Source organism: Cyprinus carpio, chromosome B2, assembly GCF_018340385.1.
Source record: "Cyprinus carpio isolate SPL01 chromosome B2, ASM1834038v1, whole genome shotgun sequence".
Lineage (NCBI taxonomy): Eukaryota > Metazoa > Chordata > Actinopteri > Cypriniformes > Cyprinidae > Cyprinus > Cyprinus carpio.
Window position 1 is genome coordinate 28259522 of NC_056598.1, and position 18816 is coordinate 28278337.

The 18816-nt window shown below is 36.0% G+C and overlaps 2 protein-coding genes across 5 annotated transcripts; one reads left to right on the forward strand and one right to left on the reverse strand.

Moving 5' to 3' along the window:
* Positions 1-3611: 3611 nt before the first annotated feature.
* xcr1b.1 (chemokine (C motif) receptor 1b, duplicate 1) lies at positions 3612-5687 on the reverse strand. The gene is made up of 2 exons (XM_042719010.1): positions 5540-5687; positions 3612-5115 (listed from the first exon to the last, which is right to left on the reverse strand). The coding sequence occupies exon 2, from the start codon at positions 5094-5096 to the stop codon at positions 4014-4016; it is 1083 nt and encodes a 360-aa protein (XP_042574944.1). The 5' UTR covers positions 5097-5115; positions 5540-5687; the 3' UTR covers positions 3612-4013.
* Positions 5688-6169: 482 nt separating this feature from the next.
* Positions 6170-18548, forward strand: LOC109088304 (FYVE and coiled-coil domain-containing protein 1-like). Of its 4 annotated transcripts, XM_042719009.1 has the most exons (17): positions 6170-6325; positions 6816-6916; positions 7475-7581; positions 8329-8454; positions 10048-10154; positions 11030-11173; positions 11342-11435; positions 12393-13453; positions 13922-14504; positions 14583-14675; positions 15141-15259; positions 15400-15567; positions 15723-15866; positions 16846-17039; positions 17623-17749; positions 18087-18182; positions 18485-18548. In XM_042719009.1, exons 2-17 carry the CDS (start codon positions 6865-6867, stop codon positions 18531-18533), a joined length of 3264 nt encoding a protein of 1087 aa, XP_042574943.1. In that variant the 5' UTR covers positions 6170-6325; positions 6816-6864; the 3' UTR covers positions 18534-18548. The 4 variants fall into 4 exon arrangements, with proteins under 4 accessions (XP_042574943.1, XP_042574940.1, XP_042574941.1 ...); XM_042719006.1 differs by having other exon boundaries at positions 12393-14504; XM_042719007.1 differs by having other exon boundaries at positions 6319-6457; positions 12393-14504.
* Positions 18549-18816: the final 268 nt, after the last annotated feature.

The window sequence follows — 18816 nt, forward strand, 5'->3', positions numbered from 1 at the left end:
TGCAGTGAAATGAACCATAGAACCACTGCAGGTACAAGAAACTAGCAGCAAAGATGTTGGGTAAAATGTATTTCTATTTTTTGTGTCCCATCAAAGTAATGACATAAGCAAGGCTCAGGAACATTCTTCAGTAAAATAGTCCATGCACATGTTTTAAAAGAATTCAAGCTGCCAAGACTTTTTGATTACTGATTATTTAAATAATAATAAAAAACAAAAATAAATAACAAACAAAAACATTTTTATTATTATTTAAAAAAAATCTAAATTGGAAAAATATATATTTTTTCTAAATATTATTTAACATTTTTAGTAGCAAATAATGTGAATTGCATAGATGCAAAGATGTTTTGTTGATGACAGTTTATTTCAGAAAATACCCAAAGAAACCTCAATGAGAGCATGAGACCACAGCAAACATGCAATAATTCTCATTGCATTAATTTAGTTGCAAAACACAATATATACTATACTGGCATAATTTTGAGATTAGAGTATGGTTATGGTTCTCACAAATGGTGACATAAATGGTTAGTCCTCACTCATGGTCACAGCACATCCTGACAGATGTTACCTACCTGATGTTGTTCACTATATTTATCATTGTGGTTGTACATATTGACAGGTTTTCCTCACGCAATCTACTTTTTATTTGCATATTTCACTCTACACTAAAAAAAAGAAAAAAGAAAAAAAGTACCAAACTTTCACTGGGTCAGTACTCCAAAATGCAAAATTAGATAATAATATGCACTTTTAAGGTGACAGCGTTCTATCTTGTTTTCTGAGAGTGAACAAAGATAACAGATGAAGATCACAGAACCACTGTATATCAGGAAACCACAAGTAAATATTACATTAAAAACAAATGTAATTTCTACATTAATTTAGTTACTTAAAAAAAGTAAATTCTATATTAGTACTCTATTTAATTTTGTAGAAATTAAAGTTTGAATTTATAAGTATATTTTACTTGGAATTGTTTGTTATGCTTACAAGGATTCTTTAAGTAAATATCAAAGTTGTAATCCCGTATTTCCCATCATGCACTGGGGCATGAATAATTAAAAAGGCAGAATTTTTCGAGTTGTATTTGCTTTAGTTGTTAGGTTTAGTTACTTACTGTTTTGTGACATCTGGAGTTTATTTTCTAGTCAAAATGACCCATTCATACTAAACACTATTCACTGATTGTTACCTTCATTGTATGGTGTACCAAGTATTGAGGTGTCCGTGTTCATTTAGATAATAATTATATTGAGTGGGCATATCATCTTAAAAGAATAACAGTCTGTCTACTTCTGAGATCCTTTAAATTCAATATTCAAGATTTAGGTTACTTAAAATGTGAGAGTACAAGACATTTACATTATATTTAAATTATGTTATTAATCAGACCGTTTTATCCAAAGCGACTTACAAATGAGGACAAAAGAAGTGTGAAAGTGTGAAAGTGACATACTGCCAAGTATGGTGACCCATACTCAGAATGCGTGCTCTGCATTTAACCTATCCAAAGTGCACACACACAGCAGTTAACACACACACACACACACACACACACACACACACACACACACACACACACACACACACACACACACACCGTGAACACACACCCGGAGCAGTGGGCAGCCATTTATGCTGCGGTGCCCGGGGAGCAGTTGGGGGTTCAGTGCCTTGCTCAAGGACACCTCAGTCGAGGTATTGCCGGCCGAGACTCGAACCCACAAAACTCTCTACGACATCTCCGAGGAAGCAATCAAAACCAACAGAAGAGCAATAATATGCAAGTGCTATATTAGTAAATTTTATATTTAAATTTCACAAAGAAATGTCCAGCATTTTGTCCAAGCAATAGGCTAATAAAAGGACACATATAATTTGTAATTTATCTTATACGACGGCGTTTTAGTGTCACGTTAAAAAAAAAAAAAAAAAAATTCTAATATAACGGGATTAAAGTCGTAATATTTCGAGAATAAAGTGGAAGTGTTTCGAGAATAAAGATTAAAGTTAAAATATTTTGAGAGTATCTGGCCTTTTGCGCATGCAGATGAGCACCGGGAGATATTCCAAAGTCTCAGCTTTCAAAATCTGTCAGTTTTATAGCGAAATAATACAAACAATATTTTTCAATAACGTTTTTTTTTTTTTTTTTTTTTGTTCACGCTCTTTAATGACAGATCGCGGTATTCGCTTCAGTTTGAGCGGCACGTGAGTCTTTCCGATTACAATAATGAGACATTCTTTTCATTATAGATGTAGCCTATCTATAGGCTACTGTTTTTTTTCATGCCTTCTGATGTTCCTTCACTTTTATATCTTGCTATAAACTTGAAATAAAGAGGAAAAACTCATAATTTGTATTTCGTGATAAAAAAGCCGTGTTATATTAAAGCAACAAAGCACAAAATTATTGGGTGGTTGGCGTGCTACAAATAATGAATGAATATAATACTGTCCCCGCGAGTATGACACATTGTATGATTTCTGCTAATAATCCCACATAGCCTATATTTGTAGTGTATTAAAAAAGCGTTAAATAAGAGCTACTGTACAGTGCCCCCCAAAGGAATGTCGATTGGGTTTGTGAGCTGATGTTAAGATAAAAAGTTGTTCCTGTTCAGTCTGTTAATAAATATCATATTCTTGATATTAAGCAGTTTCCGCGAGTCCTTAAAATTATAAGCTTGTAGAATTATTTGTTATAGTTACAAAGATTAAGTAAAATCAAATAAAAAATAATAAAATCAAAGTCATGATACCGTTGTTCTCATGAATAAGGTTAAATTATTATTATTATTATTATTATTATTATTATTGCTGTTTACGAGATACATTTACACTGTTTATGGTTGCTTTTGTTGTTATATTTAGTAATTTGCTCTTTTGTGACATCTAGAGTTCATTTTTCTACTCAAAAAGCCACATTCACCCCCCCTCCCCACCCACACACACACACACACCATTGCTATGTTGCAATGTGTACTTGAGTATTGCAACTTAAAAGAATTAAGCAAAAATTACTCATCAAACTCTAACTGGCCATGTTAGATTTGCTAATTTCCTTTGCTAATTTTGGTAAGACTTAATTCCATACTTAACTTTTGCTTAAAAAATGCTTGCAAAAACTTGAAAAAGAAAATTTAAGTAAATTTTACTTATTGTTTTTTCAGTGTTGGGTGCAATTTATTTTTATTGTTTGTGACTCATAAATTACATTAATGACAGAAATAAGACCCAGTTCTGCATTGAAATGTGCACATGTTTTCTAAATCATTAATAAATCAGAACTATATTGAATGATATATAATAATGATTAATTCAGGTTAAGTTTGTAGGAGTTCTAAGTGTAAATGTATTTTCAGAAATACTGGGGAAAAAATGGTGTAGAAACAATTTTCACACATAAATTGCTAAATTTCAAACACACACACACACACACACACACACACACACACACACACACACACACACACACACACACACACACACACACACATCATTTAACATTCTCCAATAATATTTATTTTTATTTACAAATATATCTTAATTTTTAACATAATCAGAGGAATTACATTTACTACGCAATTTCTTTTTAAAATCTTTATTTTTTTTTATTAAAGCTGTTAATCTAAAATCAATTAATCTAACTGAAAAAAATACAAATAATGTGAAATACATGCATAACAAGTCATTATGTTGTTTACAGTTAATAAATGCACTAAATACCTAACATGTTCACTACTGTATATACGCACCAATTTATTGCTTCATAATTTTTTTTACATCAGTTACTAATGTATAAAAGAAAGCAAATATATAATGCAAATCAATTTAACAGAGTAAATGCATAACACCTTCTTGTAAGACTGCATCACAGATTTTTAGAGCTTTTTACATGCATTTTCAATAATCAGTTTATCGTACAGACTATACATTGCATTCATTTTGTTGATGAAAATCAGTACATGCAACGTTCAAACCCAGGATTTTTTTTTTTCAGAGAGCTAATACATAGATATTTCTTCACCATTGGAGTAAATAAGCCTGCTGTGTCTATTCTGAGGCTCTGCGTTGTTCCTACAGAAAGTCTGTAACATTTTCTTCAAGTGGTTTCTGAATTTTATCCCCATAAAAACATAAAACACAGGGTTCAGGCAGCAGTGTGAGAAAGCCACCATCCGAGAGGCGTACATCAAATAGTCTATAGATTCACTGATCTTACAATCACTAAAAAAAGAGATTTTCCACGAAATCAGAGAGTCCAGAAATATTGCCACGTTGTACGGCCCCCATCCCAAGAAGAAAAACACCACAATGAAGAGGATGAGCTGCACCGTCTTTCTACGAGTGTGAGATGTTGGTCGAAGCAGCCGTCCCAAGATCACAGTGTAGCAAAAAGCAATGATCACAAAAGCAATGATGAAAAAGGAATTTTGCAAGTATGTACTTGACAATTTCCAATTAATTTCACCATCAAAATCACAGAGCAGAACTGCGGTGGTGCTGTTGTTTAGAGCATCCATGAATAAATCAGCGTCGTTGTACACAACTGAGTTGAACCTGGCTTGTGGGATAGCAGCACAAAGACTGATGATCCAGATGACAATTGATGTTGCATAGCAGTGCAGGCTCTTCCTAGACATGACCACCGACATGGGATGAACCACGGCCATGTAGCGGTGGATGGTCAAAACCGTCAGGAAGATGATGCTGCTGTAATATCCCGTGTAGAACACAAAGTTGACAGCTTTGCAAGCAGGATCTCCAAGAGTCCAGCCATACATGTAGTAGTAGGCCCAGAAGGGCAGACCAAAGGTGAAAATCAGATCAGAGAGAGCCAGATTTAACAGAAATGTGTTGGTGAGGGATTTCAGATTTTCATACTTCACAAGGACCCACACAACCAGAGTGTTTCCCACACAGCTGAACAGAACGATGATGATGAAAATGACTGGAGTGATGGCTGTCGCAAACTGGACGGCATTTTTCTTGAAACAGATGTCAGAGGGTTCATCGGTGAAATTGTCATAATAGTCTAAAGTGGTAGATATTTCAACCTGAATTTCAGTGATTGGCTGGACTGTCATCTTGATGCATAAATGTACACTGAAAACAAATTGTAGACAATTTTCACTCAGAAAATTTCACACATGATTACAAAAACAACAACAGAAAGTAACACTGTATTCAATCAATCAATCAATCAATCAATCAATCAATCAATCAATCTATCTATCTATCTATCTATCTATCTATCTATCTATCTATCTATCTATCTATCTATCTATCTATCTATCTATCTATCTATCTATCTATCTCAGTAACTTAAATATTAAACATTAACCAACTGAAGAAATAATCAATGACTGCATTGATAATTATTGCACGTAGCCTATATTTCATGTGCGCTTCAAAAATAATGAGAGCATAACTTTAATGCAAATATTTCTTATACTATATTAGGCTAGCTGTACAATAATATTTCAGTGTAATTTAAAATCAGTTTTCTGCCTGCTGAGTTATCACTTACCTTTATGAAATTCTCCAGAGAAAATGTTACTGCAATGGTTGATCGCAGACTGAGTGCGTGTCAAATCTAAAACCTATGAAACTTTCTAGATAGGTTATTGTTCCCATTAGAGTATCAGTAAAGGGTACATCCCACCAAAATGATGCTCAGATCCCCCATCCTCAAAAAAACAGACCAATAGGTCCTATTTTCTGTTCCTTTATGACCTACCATAAATTAATTTGCAAGATCCTGAGGCCTTGCCTGTGGTCAAAAAAAGGACTTGAATCAAGAAAGATGAATAAAAATCGCACTGAGTTGGCCTATATATATATTTAAGATGGATTAGGTTAAATGTATGATTAAAATAAAAAGTAATAGGCCTACTCTGTGCATCAGCCATGTTACTATCATCTCTTTTTGAAAGCACCTGCTTCATAAAAAGACTCTTCAAAAGCAACTGATAAAACTATTGTTGATAGTTACTATTTTGGATCGTTTTCTAGTTATACAGTAGCACTAAGCACATGTTAAATCATAACATATATATGTTAACACCTGAAATGTGTTTTTATGTATGTGGTGGTGATGCACTCATTATCTGATCATTACATGACACTACTTGTTTATTTACTACGTTTTTTGCCTCGCAACCAAACTTGATGAGCTCCGAAGAAGCTGCTATTTCGTTTTCGCCTCTGATTGGATTAGATTGCTGTCAGTCAATCTTAGTACCGCCCCCTGAAATGGCAGCAGGGTTGCGCCTACTGTAAATAATCGATGAGGAAGATCAGCTTTCTGTATTAAGTATGTCTTCATTTACATCTATGTATCATTATTGACATATGTTTATCAAATATACATTAGTTTATACTGACGATAGGTTGACGGTTGTGGCAGAAATGTGATAAAGCGCTAAAAAGTTGTGACGTTCAGCAGGTGCGTCTGTCTAACTAGTCTCATTCTAATATTTACATATTACAAATGTCATTTATTATTTTAGTCTGTAATCATGGTGATCATAGTATTTTTTTAGGGAATTGTGAATTTTGGGTTGTGAATTTCCCTACGTTTAAAAACAAAAGTAAAACTCTCTAACGTTAGTGTTTTACTCCAAGATTACTCCAGTATATTAACTTATACATTTTATTTTATTATACAAATACGTTTAGAATTAAATTGGTTTTTATCACATTGGTTCCTATACCATCATAAACTCTTCAATGTTTTTAGTTTAGTTTTATTGTTGTCTTTATCCTTTTAGTGCAACCATGTTTTTTCCCCTTTGCTTTTACAGGCATAATGTTGACTTTATGAATCATCCACACTAACATATTCAGCCTACCATGAGTACAGTGGGAGAAAATCAGCTGCAGAGAATAATCAGAGATCTGCATGGTAAAATCACACACTCAGTGATGTATTGCATGTGTGAGCAGTCATGTGCACTGAGTCTCTTGACACTGTGATTGGCCAATATCTTTTTTTTAGCTTGTTCTAGAGACACCTCAAAATCTCCCCACATATTCTGAATTCTCTGTTATCACAACACATGAAATATAGTCATATCTAGGTATTCAGCAAGCATGTATTTCCATGCATAGTTTAAGTTGTGATTTTGAAATTTGATCCACTGGTGATGATTATTCAGTATTAATGTTTCTTATAATTGTGACATGCAGGTCACAAGACCTCAAGGTCTCACAGTCATAGAAAACCTATCTAGAAAAAAACTTAAACTTGTGATTTCCAGACCTTCATAAGTCATGGAGATCCTAAAATGTTTATTTTTTTTTTTTAATTTGGAAACTGATTGTACCCAACTCTGTTAATGCAGTTTCCTATAAAATAAAATAAAATCAAGTCCTTTTTTAGGAGATTGTATAAATAACTCCATATGTTTGAATCTATGTTGCACTACCCTGCTGGAGCTCAGATACAAACATATTTGTGCAGATGCAGTTTCTGAGTTGAGCAAAGAACATTGTGATACTGGCGAACCCATCACTGATGACAGCTCCAGCCTTCACAAGTTCTGCTATAAGCTGGAGTACCTACTGCAGGTACGGCACAGTCTTTAAGGTCATTTTACACTGAATGTTTGCATTGTCTTTGTTCATCAGGAACTCTTTCTCGAAGTTATGTAATATGTAGGCCAGTGTGGGGACATAATTTAATTATACTTATTTTAATAGTTGGTTAAATGCATATTAATTTCATCTTAATTGGATGTTTAATTTGACTTAAGTTTTATTTTAGTATTAATTATATACTGTTTTATTATTGATTAATATTTAGTATGAACTTTTTTACATTTTCAGTTTTTTATTTAAATTTTAGTTTAAGTTTTAGTAATTTTGATATGTGCCTTTTTCATTTTTATTAAACAGCTTTGATTCTTTTTTATTTCAGTTTTAGTTTTAGTAGTTCTACTACTTCTTGGTTTTTTTAGTTTAGTTTAGAATGTAATTTTTGTATTTTTTTGTTTCAAATTTTTTTGTTTTTCATGTAATATTTATATTTCACTTTTTTTTTTTTAATTACCAGTTATAGTACAACTGCAATATACAGTATATCAATTCTGCAGATTTTTTGACCCACAATCAGTGAAAGAAATATGTGGAAACTAGATTTTTAGTCTTTACAAAAAGTAGAATATCCTGTGAAATTCAGTTGTTGCCACTTAACTAGTTTCTCATTATTTACCATGAAAATGATGGTGACCTGGATGATCTCCGCATTCATATTTTAACCAGACATCATGTTTAGAGTGACTGCTTTGAGATTAACCTGTTGACCCTTGTGTCCAGTTTGACCAGAAAGAGAGGACCACATTTCTGGGCAGCAGGAAAGACTACTGGGACTATTTCTGTGACTGCTTGGCCAAGATTAAAGGAGCTAATGACGGCATTCGCTTTGTCAAATCAATCCCCGAGGTAATCCTCTGCACAAGCCCAAAACTCTGCTATAAAACTCATCTCTTCAGTCAGTGCGTGTTTGGCTCCAGCCTACCTTCTCATTTCTCTTTTGCACTTTCTTGGTACTGGTTTTCTGACGGTTTTTTTTTTTTTTACATCCGTTTTTTTTTTATCTGCACCCCTCTGGAGGGTTTGAAGCAGGAAGCAGTGACACTCGGCCTCAGGTTGGTCATGTGTTATAGGCATTCGACTAGCAGTAGAGACTCTAAGATAACTGTATGTTATAAAGACAGGTATGTTATTCCTTTACCAAGGCAGGTGATGTTTAGTGGTGTTTGCTAAGACATGAATAAATATTACCATTTCTCATACTGTGGGAGACGAACCACTAAACTAAAATATGAAACTTTTTTGAGCTTAAGTATTAAATAAACTATTAAGCTTAAGTATTAAACTTAAAGTATCTAATTTTACTTTTTTTAATTGACCATACTTGATTTTCCACATAGATTTACATTGAAGGAAAGACTTGAGAGGGCTGTTTTGACTCCTTTTTGGATCTTAGCCAGTAAGAAACCACTCGGAAAACCCTAAAAACCATCTAGCAATCAGATATATCAGATAGACTCACCTATATAGATTAAAGGTGATCATTCTCTTTGTGTACTGTTCCCGACATAATCAGTTTAAGACATTAACTTGTATTACTCAGATTATATTTTAATTATTATTTGGGCAACCTTTTTTTCTCGTTTCAAGAACAACTTTCACTAATGCATGCAAAAAAATAATAATTCGGAATTCATTTGTTACTGAAACGCAGGTTTTTGTGAGTCTCAAATCCAGAACAAATCCAAAAATCCAGTGTCAGCTGTAGTGTAACGTTTCCATCTGGTGTCCTTATGCTCTTTGGTCATCACCCACTGTAATCCTCCATCTGTTGACCCACTGACAGACATTGTTTGTGTTTAGAGTGGCATACTGTATTACCATACCTTCTCATACAGTTTTTTTCAGCATGCACTGGAATACAGAAATGTCATATTATTGCATTTGTCAAAAATGTACAGCATAAAACCAGATCTAACTGCATTGAATACTATATCCCATTATGCAGTGCACTCATAATCAGTGTGCCAACAGAACAGTATCAGAATCTTTTCTTGATTCATTATTTGAGCAGACTGCAAACAGTTTGATGGTTTTATACTAAAAAGGAATACAAATACAAAATAATGAATTTAAAAATGTGATGACTGTAGTGATGTTTATGTTTAAACAGATAATCTGCACACTGACCTTTGAACTAAGTTATACTGTTTCCTTTGAAAACTCAAAAATGATTGTCAGTTGTTTCTACAGTAGTTATTTTGTGATGTTCATACGTGTTGTTATCGTTATGCAAGATGTCATCTCATTCCATTATCATAAGAATCTTATGTGTTTTTCAGATTGTTGTCAACAAAATGAGAAGCTGTAGTGTTGCGAACAGAAACTTTTGTAATTTATACAAAGTTAACCATAACATATTGCATGCTCAGGTCTCATTTCAAAACATGCATATAATTATTATTAAATACAAGGCTTTTTTGTTTACTTTGTGTGATTTAGCTGAAGACATCATTAGGAAAAGGACGGGCTTTCATTCGCTACAGTCTGGTGCACCAAAGGCTGGCAGACACTCTTCAGCAATGTCTTATGAACTACAAAACCACATGGTAATATATTCAACAAAAACATCTTAGCGAGAACTTGTACAGGATGACTGATGCATTGCTCCAAGCCATGCGTAGCTTTGCTAAAGTACAAAAATCATTTGTATTTTCAGTAAATGTGTAGTAAAATGTGTATGATTTGACATAAATATGAATAAATTAAAACCATATAAAGTAATAAAAAAATAAATATTTAAAAAGCTAAATAATAATAATAAAAATGACAAAAACAAAGTTACTAAACCGTTGCCTAAAATTAAAAATGGAAACAACAAAACGAATAACTAATAAAAACTATGAATACGTAATATGAAAAACTATCTAAAATAACAATGATGTGACGCACGTATGCCTCAGACATGTAAACAACCATTTTGGTGGAAAGTGCAACCACATTTGGCTTTAAGGTGTGGTCAAAATGTCACACGAAAAAGCATATGCATGAAAAGAGCTGCATGCTCTGCTAGCCAACTTTAGAAGGTTTAGATTTCAGCAAATTAGTCTGCAATAAATTGCAAATAATTAATTGAAATAATAATTGGTATTTATCTTGTTTTTGCACATGACACAACATAGTCATTTGAATAGAGAATGTTAATGCATTAATGCAAATCTGCTCTTTATTTAACAGACCTGAAAGTGTTGATGAACTCGTCCGCACATTAATTTCGCTTCCCCTCTCCGCTTTCACTTCTCTCACTCAAAGTAGCATGCATGCATGTAATATCATTATATTTATTATAGTACTTACAACCGTTATCCAGAGTCCAGTGTTTTAAATTTAGAAATGCACAGGGTATAACATCCCTGAGAAAGAAGTATTCTGAGAACTCCAGTCTTGTTTATGAGTGGTAATGATTTTTGTTTGTTATTCACAGTGAGTGGTATTATGAACGCAGTCCCTTCCTAAAGTCCCATCTGAACACTGATATCATAAACCACCTGTATGAACTCAATGAGGTCCAGTTTGATGTAGCATCCCGAGGTCACGACCTTGACTCTGACTGGCCCACTTTTGCAAGGTAATTCATGAGAATTCAACCCATGCATGTTACAATGGTAAAGTCCCTATTGCAACACATTTAGACTGTGAGACGTTTAAGCAGCTGTATTTTGCAGATTGCCTGCATTGCGAATGAACTAATGTTAGTAAAACAAATGACGTTTTTATGTGCATTTCACGCATACAGAAAGACTCTGGGATCAGCTATCTCACCCGCCCATGCATGGAAACCACCCAGTCGCTGTTCTAGTGTCAACAGTCTGGTTGGCACTTACTCACAGGTTTGGTAACACATTAGAAACACCTTAGACTTTAGTAACCCCATTAAAATGATCTCTTCTGTTCATATCTTCATTATCTCTGGTTCTGTACCTAATATGTAATATACATAAATTTATTCTGTGTTTCTTTTTCTAGCTTTAAAAAGTATTGTTTCAGTTTTGAGTCACCCCTAAAAATTAACTAAAACTTTACTATACAGCAGTGTTATTTCGTTATTATTTATATACTACAGTAGTAACTATATATTAATATTTTGAATAGGCTTTATATATATATATATATATATATATATATATATATTTAATTTAAGTTTTCGTTTTAATTTGATATTGTTTAGTGATTTCGTTAAGTGCTTTTAAAATATTTATATTTCGTTTTTTATTATTTTAATTTCCGTTTCATTTCATTTTAGTTGCCAAAGCAACATTTCTAATTCTCATTTAAGTTTATTGACAATTGATTTGATTTGATTGGAAAACATTTTAATTTTTCCTTACTTTTTTTTTTAGACCACTATAACAACACTGGTGCTGAGTCTTAAGTATATAGTTACACTGTAGGCATACATGACTACAATATGAGAAAGGGAGAGATTTTACAGTTGTGTCTGTCGAAAAGAAAAGAAAAGAAAAGAAAAGAAAAGAAAAGAAAAGAAAAGAAAAGGCACTTATTGTAAAAAGTGCCTTGGCTACAATGGTATAAACTCTGTACTTTTAAAAAGTGAATTTATTATGTAAATCACATTCCATAAACATGCCATTCTGAACACTGTTTATTTTTCATGGACTTTTGGCTATTTTCCTTTGTTTGTACCACAAATCTAGTTTTCGATTTAACCACAATTTTGGCATGTCAATATTGACAAATAGACCAATGTGAGTGAATGCATTTTGTTTTCTTTTCTTTTTTGGTTTAGATTTGTTTACCTAATGCAATGTCTCTTTTCCCTCATGCAGCAAGGTCAAGAGTTTCTTCCAGGCCAAGATTTTGGCTCTAGTCTTCTAGGTGATCTCGGGGAATTAGGTGAGTTGTCCTGTAGTGCTTCTGAGGACCTGCGCATTGAGCTCGACCAGTCAGAGTTGAAACAACGAGAGCTCCAAGAGAAGATCAGGCAACTCACCAGTGAAGCAGCTGATCTGAAGGGCGTGGTCAAAGATCTACAGGAGCAACTCTTGGCTCAAGGTCCTAATCAAGAGAAAAAAGAAGATCAGGAGGTGGTTAAAACTGTTAGAGAGTGCGCGGATCGCCTCCATACCACCACACAGGGACTGGAGGCTCTACGGACATCAGAGCGCAACCTAGAAGCCAAGCTGAGCATTGCAGAGAACAGAAACATGGAGTTGCTAGCAAAACTCGACGGAGCTCTGAGCGAAAAAGGACAGCAGGCCGCCAACTACTGTGACTCGGCCTGGACGATCCAAGAGCTCCTGACCAAGTTAAAGGAGGCAGAGGAAGAGAGGATTGAGTTTAAACGAGAAAGCGAAGATCGGGCGAGACTAGCTGAGCAACTTGCCCAGGAGCTGAAGCTTCAAGAAGAGAAACTAAAGGAGATGGAAAACAAACTGGACACTTGTAGAGTGTCTGTTGACAAAGAACGAACAACCGCAATGCAGCAGGCTGATGAGCTGCAGATGACCATCAACCGCCTTCAAGGAGCACTTTCTCTGAAGGAGCGGGAAACGGGGAACCTACGGACTCAGCTGCAGGACATGCAGAGAGCACTGGAGACCAAGGACGGTCAACTGGAGGAGCACAAGAAAAGGATAGAAGAGGAGCTACAACATAAAAGTGTGCTTAAAGAACAACTAAATGCAAAGGAGACTGAGTTGTCCACCGTTACCCAAAAGATCCGGCAACTGGAGAATCTCAACCAGCGGTTGACTTCGGAGAGTCAGAGCTTCCAAACGCAAGGCAAGAAACTGGAAGAGTACAAGAACCAGTGCACAAGTTTAATGGAGATCAATGCCAAGCTGATCCAAACAGTGAAGAGAAATGAAGAGAGCAGCAAGGAGCTGGCGCAAGCCAAGAACACTCTAGAAAGAAAACTGATTACCACACAAGCCTCTGAGAAGCAACTGAGAACCAGATTAGAGTCAGCTGGACTGACAGTGGAGAACCAAAATCTTGAGGAGTGCATACAGAATGGCCAGAAGAACAGCGAGGAAACCAAAATCGAACAACTTGGAGAGAATAGTATATTAACCCTGGAAGAACTAAATGAGAGAGCTGCAGAGAACAAGACGGTGACTTCTAGTCTCCTTCGGGAGGCTAATGGATCCTCAAGAACTGATAATGGAGAATCCACTTCTAGGTTGGCTCTGGCTGAGGCCCAACTTGAACTCAACATGAAGGAGGTTTCCAGACTCCAGGAAGAGGTCATGGAGCTCCGGGCACAGCTATTGGTGAGCTCAGAGGAGAAAATAAAGATCCAGGCTCTGCAGGAAGTGACGGAAGCCTCCAGAGAAGATCTCCGGGCTCAGGCGGAGCAACTAAAGTCGCAGGTGGAAGAGCTAAACCGCAGGCATGTGGAGGAACTGCTGCATTGTCGAGAAAGAGAGGACGCTCTGGTAAAGGAGAGGGATATGGAGGCACATGTGCGGGCGGAAATCCAAACAAACCTGACTGCCGTGAGGGAAGAGCTTCACGTGTTGAAGACGCAGAACAGCACACTTGCACTTGAGAACGGAGAGGCTCGTGAGGCCTTAAACAGGGCCAACACTGAGACAGCAGAGCTTGGGGTTCACGTTTGCATGCTGACAGGACAGAACGAGGAGTCTCAGTTGCGATGGGCAGAGCTTTCTACCAAACTGCAGGAGCTACAGATGGAGGCGCAGGAAGAGGTGGAAACTCTAAGTGATTCAATGGAGGCCTTGAGAAAAGATAATGCAAGACTCCAGGAGCAGCTAAAGCAGACTGAAGGACTCCCAGAAGCCATGCAGAAGTTGCAGGAGAGACTTGAACAGGTGGAAGACGAAGCCAAAAGCGTCCAAGAGATCCGACAAAGGGAAGTGGACACACTGAGGTCCCAGTTGAGCGATGAAGCTGCGCACCATCAAAGTCAAGTGGAGGTAATTGAAGTAAAAATTCTCATAGGTGTTGGTTTTTGTTCTGTTTTGTTCAGGGTGTTTATGGATGTCTCTCTGAAGGGTCTGAATGATGAACTGGATGCACTGAGGAAGAGGCTGGAGAATGAAGTTGAGAAAGTCTCAAGTCTTGAGTCCAAAGTTTTGGAGCTTGAGGTATCTTGATCTTATTACCATAAGATGGCTGTTGAGGTCTATCCACATTACTTGCCATTTCATTACATAAGATGAATGATAAACACAAACCTTTGAATGAATCAGATCTATCCTATTTTAATGCACTGAATAGTTTGCTATAATTTTGGCAACTGTTAAACAACCTAGTTTTAGGGGCCATTCATGTGGAACATGTTTTTTCATTCCACTGCACTGCTTTTTAATAGGTTTTGTAGGCAAATAAGCTCTAGATGGATGTCTTTGAGACATTCGTACATGTTGCTCTGCTTTTTTAGCATCTCAAATCATTATGGTATTGACATTTTTGTATCAAGTATTAAGCATGTTAGACTCTAAAGTAAATGTTGAGTTGGCTAAAGATCCCCAACCCTGATTATTTAGATCAGAAGTCTTTTAAATGCTGGAAAATCAACACATTTTTGCATCCTTATGTTTTTGTTTAAATCTGCCAACAGTGATTACAGTCAGATGATCGAAAAGAAAAATGCCCTCATCTGTGATTCTGAAACTATAATTAATCAGAAAGAGGAACAGATAAAAAGCCTTAGATTGGACTTAACAAGGTAAGAGGTTTCTCTACTGCTTTTTAGCTCGTCCATACATTTAAATTGTAAACAAAAAATTTAACTAACATGTAGGAGGGTTTGCAAATTTCTACTAGTTGTTTTGAATGTCTGCTGGCCTGATTCTTGTTTATTGTCAGAGCTGAGGAGGAACTGGCTCTTACTCAGCAATCCTGTAATGAACTGGGTGTAGACTTAAGCAGAAGTGCGATGGAGAAGCAAGCCATTGAACTGAAGATGTCTGCTGAGATAGATGACCTTTATCGTACCAAAAAGAATCTTGAAGAGAGGCTCATTGAGCTCATAAGGTGACTTCTATATGGTAGTTACCTACCATGGTTTTCCACTTTTCTAACACATCAGAATATATGTTCCCTACAATCCAAAGAAATGCATTTGAAAATTCCTGTATCTGCTAAATTGTTGCAAGCTGTTCTCCATAAAACTCTGGCACCCCCTGTAGGGACAAAGATGCTTTATGGCAGAAGTCTGATGCACTGGAGTTTGAACAGAAACGGAGGGCCGAGGAACAGACAGACAGAGACGTCACATACTGTCTGAGCTGCCACAACCATTTCACCTGGATGCTGCGCAAACATAGCTGCAGGTCAGGGGCAAAACTTTAAGGGGAAATGGCATTTTTGGCAAATTACATTCTTCTTGCGTTCAGTAGCTAGAGGCAATGGAATACAGTTGAGTATTTAGACCTTTTTCACCCTTGAAATTGCCAGTGACGGGTAATTTTGTCCAAGCTGTGTTTGACAAAGTTTGTGATGGTTTTTATATGTAATGTTTAATTTACAATTTAAGGTAAATGGACAAGGCCATCATAAGGGTGTCATCTGATTTTGTGGTAATAAATGTTACAGTTACTATTGTAAACATTCAATTTACTTGCCCCACCCCTGACTTGCTCTGATTGGTAAATCTTCTGTCTGATTTGAGCAGCATGTTTTTAACTACGATTCACAACCTTGTAACATAATATTGGCAGATATTTGTAATATAATATTTTATAAGTAATTAAATTTTTTTGTGGTCTATTTTAATTGTTGTTGTATGTAGACATAAAAGCATAATAATTGTCATACTATTAAAAAATAAATATAGCTACACAACACTACACTATAGATTTTTTTTTATTATTTTGAAAGATGGCTCTTATGCTCACTAAGCCTGCATTTATTTGGTCAAAAATACAGATAATACTGTATTATTGAGAAATATAATTACAATGTAAAATAACCATTTTCTATTTAAAAAATATTTACAGTGTAATTTTTTTCTGTGATGCAAAGCTGAATTTTCTGTCTTTAGTGTCACAAGATCCTTCAGAAATCATTCCAATTTGTGATTTGGTTGTCAAGAAACATTTCTTATTGTTATCAATGTTGAAAACAGCTTAATATTTTTGTGGAAACTGTGATACATTTTCTTTTTCAGGATTCTTTGATGAACAAACAGTTTAAAAATAATAGCATTTATTTGAAATTTAAATCTTTTATAAAATTCTACATGCCTTTACTCCCCCTATACTTTTAAACGGTTGTGTATATTTGTATTTTTCTGTGTTTTTTTTTTAACAGGTTCTGTGGGCGCCCATTCTGTTACTACTGCCTTGTTAATGATGCAAGCGTCCACCAGGGCGGGAGCAACATGCGCTGTTGTAAGGACTGCCTTAATCAGCGCAGTTCTGGACATGGGGACCTGGGCAGTCCTTTACGTTCAGCCCACAGCCCAATATCAAGCCCCACACGAACCAGCACACCTGGTTTCCCAGGTAAGACATTTAATGAGTAATTTATTATGGACAGTGAATTGATTGTAAATGCCTTAATGGTGCTGTATGTAAGATTTTGACTCTACTAAAGCATAAAAATACCATAATGTGTTTGCAGATATTTAAGAAGCATGCTAAGTTAACATACTTGTTTATCTGAAAAACAATGCTACAGTCAGTTATTCTCCTTTTAAAATGTGTGTTCTGAGCCGGAATGTCGGTCTTTGTTTTGGTTTGTGAAACCTGGCCACTGCCAGTTTACCCAATTGTATTTCGGCATCCCGCGTTGCCGGTTGGCACAGCGTATTTCATTTCAATCATCGTCAAGTGCGCTCATTTCGGTTTGTGTCATAAATCTGCCAACCTGCGTGTGGGTCAAGTCTGAGGAGGAGAGGCCGGGTGAAAAAAACCCTCTCCAGTATTTTGAATTTGGACTGCAATACCTAATTCAACCACTCGGTGTCAATCCTACATACAGCACCTTTAAATGTAAAATGAAAATGCATACTGGTTGAATATGATCTGATCTTTCTTCAGATAGTGGGTTGTAATTCTTTGTGTAATGTGAATGTTGTACTCACAGGGGCATTGAGATCCCCTCGGCCTGATGACACAGCTTATGCCATCATCACAGAAGAGGAAGTGAACTGTGTCCATGACAGCGATTCCTTATACTACACTGCTGTGCTTCCCTCAGAGACACAACAGCTGTGAGACACACACACCTGTCTTGTTAGCCTAGATTCTCTGCACGAAACACAATATGCTGAATTTGTGCTGAAGTAACAAGTGAAATTAAATTTGCTCCTGCTGAGCTGAACTCAGTTTCATTATTGGATTTATTTTCATTCATCAGAGCAATTCTGACATGAACACATGGTGCCTGCCAGTGTATCTTAATTTACTGCTAAGTACACATAATATCGAAACTTGCTGGCTTTGTTTCAGTTTCATTTGCGTCACTTGCTATGATGTGTGCTATTCTTTAGTCTGCGGTTAAATAAGTATACGACAGGAAATGAGATGTAAGTGCATATATGTCTGCAGAAGCAGCAGTGACCTCAACAGCACTGAAGATTCAGACGAGCTGATTGGCTCCGTTCAGGATGCTGAGATCTGCCTGTTAAAATCTGGAGAGATGACGTGAGTCAGACACACAACACTCATGATGGGTCCTGATTCCTTTATGATTTTTGCACAATTATTATTATAGTTTATAATGATAATAGTCATCCGTTATGAGACTCTCCTTCCTTTATGATTTTTGTTAGATTATTATTATATTTTTTTTTTTTTTTTTTTTTATTATTATTTTATTTAAAATGGGATTATTTGTTGTTATAATTGAATAGATAGAATAGAATGGCAGTATTTATTTATCAGCATCTCGAAGCTGTAAATTCTCCTGATCGTCGTTACTTCATGCCCACATGTTTGTTTCACAGGCTGTACTGTGCCGTTCAGTGTGGAGGACGTGGTTCAGTTTGGCGATAAGTCCAGAGAACGGTTTACCCGAGATTCAATTCATAACTCCAGGTCCAGCTGTTACAGTGTGATTCTAATAACCGCTACACATCCGGGTCTGGTATTACGATCATAATTCGATTATGGGGTCTTCTCCTCCGAACCCAAGAGCATCGCCTTCAGCGTGGTGTACAGAGAGAACCTAGATACGCCTCCAGAACAGGCCAAGGTAACATACGCATGACATACGGCACTGTCATGCTTAGAGTCTTTGCATTTCTCAGTTTATTGCTCCATGTGCCAACTGAACCCC

Bases quoted from the DNA above. Each gene is read 5' to 3' on its own strand.
- xcr1b.1 (XM_042719010.1), bottom strand. From the start codon at position 5,096: ATGACAGTCCAGCCAATCACTGAAATTCAGGTTGAAATATCTACCACT.
- LOC109088304 (XM_042719006.1), top strand. From the start codon at position 6,865: ATGAGTACAGTGGGAGAAAATCAGCTGCAGAGAATAATCAGAGATCTG. The intron at 14,676-15,140 runs GTATCTTGATCT...TTTTTGTTTAAA, and splicing joins CCAAAGTTTTGGAGCTTGAG to TCTGCCAACAGTGATTACAG. The intron at 18,183-18,484 runs GTGAGTCAGACA...TTTGTTTCACAG, and splicing joins TTAAAATCTGGAGAGATGAC to GCTGTACTGTGCCGTTCAGT.